This window comes from Sinocyclocheilus anshuiensis, unplaced genomic scaffold, assembly GCF_001515605.1.
Source record: "Sinocyclocheilus anshuiensis isolate Anshui unplaced genomic scaffold, SAMN03320099.WGS_v1.1 scaffold932, whole genome shotgun sequence".
Lineage (NCBI taxonomy): Eukaryota > Metazoa > Chordata > Actinopteri > Cypriniformes > Cyprinidae > Sinocyclocheilus > Sinocyclocheilus anshuiensis.
Genome location: NW_015552597.1, coordinates 189,447 through 201,202, shown reverse-complemented (window position 1 = coordinate 201,202; position 11,756 = coordinate 189,447). Strand labels below are relative to the sequence as shown.

Genomic DNA, 11,756 nt, shown 5'->3' with positions numbered 1-11,756 from the left:
AACTCTCATTTTGTTGATTGCGCAACTCATTTGAAACGGCTGCAGTATCACATCAGGAGACGAGAATGACTTTCTTACACATCTCAGGCTTTTAAAGAGAGTTGTTTTTCTTTCTTCCCGCATAATTGAGCTACCGCTCCAAAATCCTAGAAATATAGGTCTGCTGTGCGAATAGACGTGACTTCGTATAGAAGAAACGTCTGCTCACAAAACACTATTAGAGAAAATGTCAAAGCTTTGAATGTCAGACTCCATGCTAACCTATTTCTGATATTATAGAAATGTCACTGTCCTAATAAAAATACAGCAATAATACAGTTACAGATTGTTGCTGGTAATTTCACTATTATTAACCTATTTTTCACATCAATATACTTATTTGAATATTTGCAAATCACATTAAAGCAAATGCTGGAAAAACAAAGAATTTGACTTTACATCTTATACTGTACATGCTCCTGTGCCTTTCAAAAACACACAAACAATGTTTTAAACAAGGAGGAAATGCCAGTAGCAGTGTAAATAAATAAAACAAGGGCAGAGTTAGAGCAAATTATTATCTGGCTACAGATTTTTCCTGTCTTGCATTGTGCTGCTCCAGCCACAAGCATGTGGAATTGCATTATAATAGTGGATCTAAACCTTACAGTTTAGTTAGCTTCTTAAAAACCTTAAATTACTGCAACTGTGAGTATTTCAAAAGCATGCTTTTTATTTAGAGAGGAGAAGAACTGAACCTACGAAAGCCAATATTGAAACCACCATGGCATTTATTGTGCCTTTAATTGTCTTTGGATTCAAATAACAACATTTGAGGAGCCACCTCTGTTTGGGTCAATTATTGTAATTCAAGCGCTGGCATTAAAACAGCGAAACAGCCGCTAAAAAATATCTGAGAAGTCTTAAAGATCTCATCATCAATGTTCAGGTTAAAGAAATTGCAGGATGTTAAGACCTTTGGCTATGTCAGTAATACCATTTCTGACAGCAGAGCCAGATTTCCGACATGACATATTTGTAGGTGGTCATATTGACATGAAGTCAGTGTTGGAAAGCATCCATTCATAAAGGAAAGGAAAATAATTCAGATAATTTGTGGATTTCATTGAGAGTAAATCTGAATCTGCAGCTTTTTTTCTCATACGTGAAGCTGCTGGTTCATTTTTACAGTGCTGCGTGATATTGTATCAGTGCTGTAGTGGATAAAATCTAACAGTTAACACTGACCGGATTTTCAAATCACTCCAAACAACCCTAAAAAAGTTGCCAATTCAAAGAAAATGAAATAAATGAAACAGGAAATGTGTTTTTTCATCGTTTTCAAGTTCCAAAAACAAAATTAATCCCGTCTTGGCCACAAACACAATATCGGCGTGTTTCTCGCAGTTTCCCAAAAACCCATCTGGACCCAGTTAAGTTTAATATAAAAAGCTCATTCAGATATAGTGAGTGTAGATGCGAACTTGGCACAGCCGACCCCTCACACTCCCTCTGCCCACTCTCAGGTCTAGACGTTATATTGGAAAATGTCTTACACACCATCACAAATACAAAAGGAATACTGCTATTCTTCTTGTAGGAGAAAACCTTTACCTGTTTTAGGGGAATCGCTAGACTGCACTGAGGTTACGTCACCTAATTGGAAACAAATGCTGGCATAGGAATATAACTCCAGTGTTTCATTAATGACTAACTAGGTCAATATGCCTCTTTGTGCTGCGGGAAATGGTGCCCAGAACTGTGTGTCAATCTAGACGAGATCAGGCACAAAATATACCAAATAAGACACTACATTGATCTGAGCTCTGCGGCGGTGAAGGAAAGTATGAGACTGGGATAGTATGAAAGTGAACGTGTTTGGGAGTACGTGGCGGTTAAGGTGGGGTGCAAGTGGATCAGAGAGAGATTAGACAGCAGTCTTACACACCAGCAGAAACTGAGTGAACTCCCCGTAGTTAAGGTGTTTCTTCCTCTCAGCGCCAAAGTGAAGCTGAACAAATTCCGAGTTCCAGTTAAAAGGGATGTGCTGGTGAATAGTGGTCTGACCTAAAACTTGTTTCACATCCTCTGAAATCAGAGATAAGCCTTGCGTCAGAAATGTCATTGTTGAGGATTGAGTTACAAAACTATGCATTGTTAGATTTTAATGATAGTACCTCTAAAACATGGGTCTAAAAGTAAACCTTGTTTAGAAATACAAGGCATCAAACAGATATTTTTGTTTTTCATTTAAACATGAAAATATACATAAAACATTTTGAAAAAATACTAATAAAAAACAAGAATGGTTTAAGATTTGGCACTATTTGTAGGTCACTAAACATGTAAATTTAAGACACTGAACTTGACTCTTTATACAGAAATACAGATGTTCTTGCTCTTGGATCATGTCAAATCATGCTGGAGAACAAGATCAACAGGTTTTACACAAACCTGTGGCATTCATCAAATTAAAAAAAAAGATATTTTGACATTTAAGTTCATTTTTCAATTCAACCATTAACTCATATGCTGATCATATAATTAATAATAAAACATTAAATTAGAAAATAAAAGGCTAAACAGAAGTGGGAAACAAAATAAGTCTTTGCAATGAAGATGACAATAAAAGCAAAGAAAAATGGGGTTGGCGGTTTTTCTCCATTTCTCATGGAGCGCTGCAGGTCCAACAGGTTTTTCCCATTTATGGCAATATATATACAGTAAGCAGTCATTTAGCAGATGCTTTTTATATTGCATTACAACAGAGTTCCACTGTGGAGCTACTCTAGACCTTTATTTTATCAGTGTTTATGAACCTGTCAACACTTCTCTGTCCTTCTTTCTTTATATCGCTTTGGAGTCGTATGGCAGCCTGCAAGTTTAATACCTCTAATTCTCCTAATTGAAGTTGAAGGGGGGAGAAAAAGAAAAAAAAAATACCCTAGTCATTCATTCATTAAAACCTACATTTTCCAAGCCCTTAAAAAATACTCCTTCATAATATGACTTGCAATGACAGGGTTTATTAAATGGCGAAAAAAGACTGTTTAATGTAACAGCAAGAGACCTTTAATGCTTTTAATGACATTAAGAGGGTTATAAACGGGAGTCTCCTGTTTGCTTTAACACAGAGCGGCATTTCATTTTCCTACCCTCTGTAGTGCATCACAATAAAGTGATTCTGACATGACCATAATCTTAGTCAGAAGTTATTTGCTATTTATGTTGACGTGATTGCAGCAGTAGAAAAACAGGTGTATGAGATGACTACTGCCTATACGTTCTCATTACAGCTCAACCCAGACATACTACTGACGACATGAACAACAAGAGACCTTTGAACGGCACAGAAACATCACTTCTAAATAACTGAGTCATTTCGATACGAAATATGCACATGTGCATGCATTATCTGATCTTATTCCCTATTGACTAAAACAGGTTGATGAAAGTCTCTTTCTCTCCGCCTAGACACTTCGGGTAGTGCATTTGAAATGAGCTGATCTGACAGGTCTCACCTACAAAAGGCAAATTAGACTATTTAAATCAATTAGGGAAATTTAACGCATGAGATACACACATGCATTCTTCCTGTGCCAAGTTCTTTTGCAACATGAATATAACTGCAAAAGCAACTTCTCATCTTATTTGTGCATTACTATCCTTGGTTCTTATTCTTATCTGGAATCAAATAACTGCAATTAATGTAAAGCGGAAGATTATACTGATGTCCACTATAGCGACTGTTTGAAATCGATCTGCCTTTTGAAGATCTCTGGCAGTGGATGAATAAACCCGATTAAGAGTTTTACCTTTACTGATCCTGTAGTACTTTAAGTGACAGGAATCTGTTGGTCTAAGCAAGCATTCAGATTAGACTACTTAGCATTAGCCCTTTGTTTTGAGGCCGGTGACTGAACATAAGGTGCCTTGGAATTATACTCGATAACCTCACTGATTTAGACATTCAGCTGATATAAATACAGTTTAGGCCAAAACAAGGATACTCATGTAATGAAAATTAACAAACCAAACCAAACCACTAAACAAAACCAACAAAAAGCAAAACAAAACAGGGTTGTTTTTACAGAAAGTGAAGTGACTAGCAAGGCTTTGAGTGACTAAATAAAATATATATTTGACCTTTATAAATCATGGCAACTTTAGATTAATACAAGACTCCAATGTTCAAAAAACATTTACATGTACTATTAAGCAGCTTTTCTGCCAAGTAATATAGTTAATTCTCGTAACTGTAGCCTGTTTGATGTTGCCAAACAGCACAGCAACTAGGCCCATTTACACAGAATGTGTGCAATCACAGGTGAACTTTTATGAACATTTTACAACCGCTTCAAAAGTTAGATCATACAATCAGAATTTTAAGCTGGAACTCTGTTTTATGAAGAGTGTTGTACACTTACCAAAAGTGGCAATTCCGTTTCCAGCTTTGTCGAAGAGCTGGAAGGCAACCATGAAGAGAGCATCCGGAGCACACAGCACTGCCTCAAAAGCCAGAAACTCCTGGAAGGAGATCAACCTGATGGAGACAAACAGACTTACAGCCTACATATTGTGGACACTTCACTTCACCAGCATGGCATTGCATTATTGAATGATGAGAGGGTATCACTCACTGATTACTGCTTCTCATCGCCAAACAAAAAAAGGTAGCACATATTTTCATTGTGAACACTTGACACTTGAGTGATTTGTTCAACTGTAATTATCAGCCTAAAATTATGATGTACAAAACATCTAAACACACAGTCCAGCTTCGATTCTAGGCCCAGAGATTAAGTGAATGACAAAACAATTTGACATAACAGGCTATTCAATGATCCCAATCTTGATTGAAGTGCTTCCAATTTGACTGTCAAATGTCATTACCTTACTGAAAATGGGACCAGTTCATATAAAGCCCCCAGGATGGGAACTCCGTAAATAATGTGATTACAAGAGAACCAACAAGTCATGCTGCAGTACAGTAAGGAAATGCTCAGGAATTGCTAGAATACACATACACTACCAGTCAAAAGGAGACACAGTGTTTTTTTTTTATGGTCTTAAAAAGCTTCATGTATAGGCTTATACTAAAAATGTTCAAAATAAATGAATATATAAACTAAAATATATATAGTTAAAAAATATGTATTGTATGCATGTATTTTTTATATAAATATATTATTTATATAACAATGATATGAATGCAACAGATATTGCACCTCCGTATGAATTTCTTTACAAAACTAAAATATTAATTTAATTTTGTTTTTTAATGTATGAGTTGAACCAGATATAGTAAAGGAAAAAGGCTTGCTATTGATTAGGTGTGCCCAAACTTTTGACTGCTAGCGCACATTTTGAGAAAGAGATAGGAAGCCTTCTTATATTTGCCACTATTATTAAATATAACAATTTTAAGATTATTTAATTAGTTCCTATATGTGTGCTCACTTTACACTGAGGATGAATGGGTGCTATTGTTCAAAAACTAATCAAGTAAACCAGCAGAAAGATTTTTAAAAATTGGTATCAATAAAAGGGGAACGGCTCTACTTCTGCAAATGACTAAAAGTTTGAATCATAATGGAGACCATGCCATTTGCCGAACATCAGAAAACACATAAACATGCACACAAACGCACACATACACATGTATCTACCTCACCAAATAAGCAATTTCAGCATTCATAGGAAACCCTGGGGACCATGCAATCTAGTCTTTATTTAAGCGCAGTTCAAAGTTGCCTCAACTCCATTATGAATTTCACAAATGGATACAGCAATTACTCGAGGTCACTGCTAACGAGCAGTCCCAATGCATGCATCTCTAATTTATTTCAATTTCCAGGGAGCATTGATTACATTTTCGTGGCCACTCTAATTAATTTTGTTACTGATGAAATTTAAAGGAACTGAGAATTTGTGTGCTTCCAGCATGCCAAATCAGCCACATTGTGGAGTCAAGAGTAATTGTTTTATGAACTAAGCTGACAGTAGAACAGGAGCCTGCTGTTTCAGAGTGGGTGGAGAGCTACAAAGGCGATCCGCTGGGCCCAGGCGTTGATGATTAAAAACAAAAAGCAATGAGAAATGATACAGATGCTGCTTTTACAAAAAAAAAGTTTACCAAAACTCAGCAAGTGATTAAAATGCATCACCAACACGAGAAACCATTGGAAAGAAACGATGGACTTCTAATCACCAGATGGTATTACTTTCATATCAGATCAGCTTGATGGTCACTGTAATTGATTTTGGGAGCGTATCTGCATTAAATACCCTCCTATCAACATACACAAAAATGAGTTGTGCATGTAGTTTCCCCAGCGCCATTCCAGACATGAGGCTTATGATGGTTGATTAGCAGTTCCTTGACTACTAGAGAACAATTACGCTGATACACAGACACACTAAGATGCCGTCGCCATGAAAAACAAACTAAACTGAAGCTCAAGTAATAAGGCCAATGCAAAACATCTTCCAACCATCAACTAAAATGGCACACAACCAGAAAGGTAACATGGGGAATGCAAAAACTTTTCTCAAATATGATACTGAAATGGTTTAATAATATGGGCAGTTCATGTGGAAATTTGTTTTTCTAAACACACAAAAACGGGAAAATCTTATAAAATACACCACCATTCAGTTTGGGGTCAGTAGTCAGTAGTTTGTTTGTTTTTTAAGAAATAAGTACTTTTATTTAGCAAGGACACATTAAATTTATCAAAAGTGACAGTAAAGACATTTATAATCTTACAAAAGAGTTTTTCCAAATAAATGTTCAGTTTAACTTTCTATTCTTCAAAAACAAAATCCTGAAAAAATGCATCACATTTTCCACAAAAATATTAAGCAGCACAACTGTTTTAAACACTGATAATAATAAGAAAGCACCAAATCTTGGGATAATGGTCACTGAAAATTCAGCTTTGCCATCACAGGAATAAATTTCATTTTAAAATATATTAATATAGAAAACTGTTATTTTAAATTGTAATAATATTTCACAATATTACAGTTTTTACTGTATTTTTGATTAAATAAATGCAGACTTAGTGGGCTTAAAAGAAACGTTTCAAAAACCTTTAAATTCTTGATCTTATGTTGCAATCATCAAAACTCAGGAGAGAAACATCCTATATAAATCAATACATTTGTTCTTTATTTTTCATAGAATTGTAATATTATGTTGCTATCAATTTTCAATGTGTTATGCTAATCACAACAGGCATATACATGTTGTACAAAGCATTTCCCTTTATCTCCCAGTGGGTGCCATGCACCTTTAAATTGTGTTGTTTCTAAAACAGAAAGGTGCTGGTAAACACTGTCCTTAGCAGAAACACTATTTACAGACTTATTATTTCAGTGGTTTAGCGTAGTAGCTTTTATCCGTGACAGGTGAAGAGAGAGCACCTTCAATAAGCTCTGGCCCTGTCATTGTCACTGACAAGTGTGGATGCAGAGGGACGCAGGCTGGTTTAGCTTTCCCTGAGTGCATACCTCAGACCAGCCTGAAACCACATGGGCACGGACTGCCATTTTCTCAGCATGCGCTCTTTACAAAGTTTTAACCCCCAAGAGGCTACAGTGTTTCACACTTGAGGAGTTTTTCCATCAAAAATGGAGAGGGGAGAAAAGATAGAGCGAGAGAAGGAGAGAATGTCTGGCAGATCTTTGAATCAGCAGGGAAGTCTACATGTGTTGAATGAATGATTCAGAACCGTTGGCAGGATGCCGCTCAAACAGGGCTGAGTGAATAAAGGAGAAATGATTCAGTGCCTGATGGATGTCACCATATCACTTGATTTATTCCAGCTCAGGAGGAGGTAGAAAATGCATCATGCTGTTTGTATCCATCTCATGAAACAGATAACCTGTGAATCATCTCAATCAGATGAAAACCTACCTCGGTTGTAAAAACATATCGTGTTCAGCAAAAACATCAGCACCCACACAAACAGATTTAGCTAGAGATGGATAAGAGCTTTTAGCTCTTGAAATTTTATGATTCTGAATACATTTCAATATTAGAACGAGCTTCATTTGTACATAAATTTATATAAAAACAAATATAAACTGCTGTTAGGACTTCATTCCATCATAATTCTGGGCCGAAGGCCTCAAAATGAACATTTCTTCATTTGCAAAATTCCACAGTTCTGACGGCATGAAGGTCCTGACCACAGCTGCCACTACGAACAAACCACAGAAATCTATATACAACCAGATCTTTATTTAACTAGCTCAGGAACCTACATGCATTGTGCAAAAAAACATGAAAAATCCAAAGACAAGCCGAAAAGACAATGCTTACCAACATACTCTCTATGGATATTTTTCCATAATGTTGATTAAATCAAACAATCCTCCTATTTTTTTACTCAAAGCCTTACAAATAAATAAAAAATGATGTTGAGAAAGAGAGCTCAAGCCATGATTCCCTAATAGTTATCCATTAATAGCTGAGATGCAGCAATTTATCCATCCTCAAAGTCGCACAAAGCATGAGAGCTGAATGGCACAGGCAATTACAGTGCGTGTGTACCTCTCCCGGTCTATGGCAGCCCTAATAATGTGTGCCGCATGACCACATGCACTCGGCGCAGAACGCAGCACGGCTGGTTGCCATAGTAACGCACAATCATTTTGGACTTACGCTTGAGTATCATTGGCCATCATTATGTATCATTAAAAGCATACATATTAATGCAAAAAGGGGTTGAGCCATGCTGCCTGAATGGAGCAGCACCTGAACAAAGTGTGGCATGTTAAGATGCCTGACCCTTCATCCTAATGCAGGATTAAAAGCGGAAGATCCCACAGCATAATCCACATCCATTTCACAGCAAAGGCTTTGTTTATGAATCAAATGAACTATAAACTGTAATTTACACAAGTCGTGAATTATTAATGAAAAACACAAATTCACGCTGTGTGTTGGTCATTGTCATTTAAAAACTGAACATTCAACAGTATTATTTAGGGGGCATTTTTATTTTTTGTTTGGTAGCAACGTTTGATTTGTTTCCAAACTAGTACCTACTAAAGGTTCAAGTGGAACATACAAATTTAAAAGCAGCAATAGAAATAAATACTAACCCATCTTTGGTCTGGTCCACAACACCTGCCAGTAAAACAGTGGCCTCCTTAGAAAGCTTTATGTCTGTTTGTGCATGAATGAACCTGGACGCAAAGTCCTCTGGGGACATGTAGTACTCTCCATTCTTCTCCACACTGGCGTACTGTGAATGGAAAGAAACCTGGGTTAATATCATATATATATATATATATATAATGTTGATGCCACTGCAGTACAGAATAGATATTGTGAATACAATACTTCATTAAGTGTTTGTAAACAAAATATCAGCGATCTGATTTACATAAAATATGATGTATTTTATACAAAAAAACAGCAAACTCAAAGCAGTCATTGAAAGAGTCACTTAATACAGTGATTGTACAATGTAGTATTTCATGAAGATTATTATTATGGCAAAATACATCTCAGTTAAAATCACATATCGCATCAAAATGGTAGTCATATATATTTTAGTATTAAAAGCCCAGGACAATATAATCAAAGAAACATTATCTTCATAGTTAAAGACAACATGAGCAAAACATTTTACAATCATACAGAAGGTACTTTCTACACTTAAAAGCAGATATCAGAAGGAAAGAAAAAAGTTGATTATTGAAAGGAATATGAATTAAGCATGTGTTCATTTGTTGATCATTGCTGTTAGATTAATTTAAGATGCTACTTAAAATACGTTATTCATGCAAAGTTTTTTCTTGTGCTTTTAAGGAACTCCACTTCGTATATTCATGTGAACTTACCATGAGTTCCATACAGTGCTCGATGCATTTTTAAATTAATCCTCAGGTTTTCTTTCTGTAATGAGAAATTTATTAAATAGTTACATCAGATAGAGGTATACGTCATTGACACCAGTGCTTAGATGTTGGGCTACGGCTCCCGTTCCTTCATTTCCAGACTTTAGTTTCAAGGGAGATAAGCAGTGACGTACCTTCAAAAAAATGGACTTGAGTTCTGCTGGAGCAGCCCTCTTTATCATTACCTGTAGAGACAAACACACTATGATCAACATTCATAATGAATCTACATATATACATTAGGCCTTGTGCTCTGTTTGAACATTATTTTAGAATAAAGTTTTTTTTATAATTACATTCCAGTGGTAATGATGATCATATCACAGTTAATTATTGGTATTATTATTAAAAGCATCTTATATCTAAGGAACCCAGCAGGCAAGCACTTGTAATGTCAAGCTCAACTTCAGCTCACTTCAAGAATGTTTAGCATCCTATAAACCCCATGACACCCATTCAAGCACTCAAGCAGATGCTGGACAGCATGTCTGCAGGAGTTTGATGCTTCATCCGAGCTCTCTGAAGTGCTCGTATGTCTCAATGTCATTGAGAGACGCTAACATTCACCCAGGACATTAGCAGGCTAACTAACTAGCTCTATCACACCGGCTACTATGTACTGAAGGTTATCAGTTAATCTCCCCCGCGTTTCTCCAGTATGCTCCAATGACGTTTTCTGGATATATACGGATGTTTCACGATCAAACTAACTCTGAGCTCCCTTTATCTGCAGAAAGCCTAGCTGTTCCTGTGCGAGAATAGCGCTTACCTTCGCTGCCATGCTCAGCTAGCGCACAACACTTCTCGAGCTTGATGACGTTTCCATGGAGATCACGTGCGGCACAGAAGCGGCTGTTGCGCGTAGGTGCTGTAGGACTGTCATGTCCCCATCATAAATATGTTCAAATACTGTATAAAATATCAGTTTTATTTTCTTAAGCATGTTATTCGTATTAGTTAGTTATCACAATATCAGGGGTGAAGCCATTGGTTTGGTTTGAGCAATTGTTATAATATTTGTCATTATCCTGTGTGATATTCACTAACTTTTCACAAGAAAATAAATATTCTGGGTATTTATTTCCTATCTCTAATCGAAATATTTCAAACAAAACATCCAGCGTGGGTATCATTTTAGGCCGTCTATGAAATATCATTCATTTCTTTTTGTTTATCTTTGACTTAAACAAAAAGCCAAAAGCCATTAAACAAAGCCAGGTTCTTTATCTCTACAGTTAAACAGGATGTGCTCATGATGTGGAATGAAGTCATGTTAAGAGCATAACTGCAGCAATGGCGAATAACTGGTGTCATGTAATCTAATGATTAAATCAAACGAACTATATGATGTAGCCTACACTCTTTTGAATTTTAATAAGGTATAAGTGTAGAAACAGACAAACAAAGAATATATTAAATAAAAAAATTGAGAGCTGGATGACGTTAACATAAATTCCAAATTAAGAAAAACTGAAAAAAATGTAACATTTATTTCGCCTTAGAAATGTAACAAGTCTTCCCCATTCTATCTTCATAAGCTTGTTTATTCAACCATCGACTGAGCAAAGAAGGAACAGTTATCATTTTCCTTGGTATAAAAACAACAACAATTTAAAGGAGGAAAAGGTCTCTGACAGGAGATGGAGTTCAGAAATAAAATGCATTTTGAGCTCAAAATATTTCAAAGTGATTTTCTGGTGGCTTCTGGGATTCTTGGAGAACCAGTAGGAACCACAGTATTTTTCACAGCAGGCTTTCTCCATTACTCAAATGGACCTCACATGGAAAAATTCTCTTCCCCCAAATATCCTTGGCACCTGCTCTATTCTTTATTCATATATATATATATATATATATATATA

The 11,756-nt window shown here is 36.1% G+C and overlaps 1 protein-coding gene across 1 annotated transcript in view; it reads right to left on the bottom strand.

The window, feature by feature from the left end:
* The window catches only part of LOC107665658 (calcium-binding mitochondrial carrier protein Aralar2-like), a 37,624-nt gene extending 26,919 nt beyond the window's left edge, over positions 1-10,705 (bottom strand). The window contains 5 exon segments of the mRNA XM_016456635.1: positions 1,928-2,067; positions 4,407-4,522; positions 9,094-9,236; positions 10,029-10,079; positions 10,664-10,705. Of these exon segments, the coding sequence (XP_016312121.1) occupies positions 1,928-2,067; positions 4,407-4,522; positions 9,094-9,236; positions 10,029-10,079; positions 10,664-10,675 (462 nt within the window). The 5' untranslated portion in view covers positions 10,676-10,705.
* Positions 10,706-11,756: the final 1,051 nt, after the last annotated feature.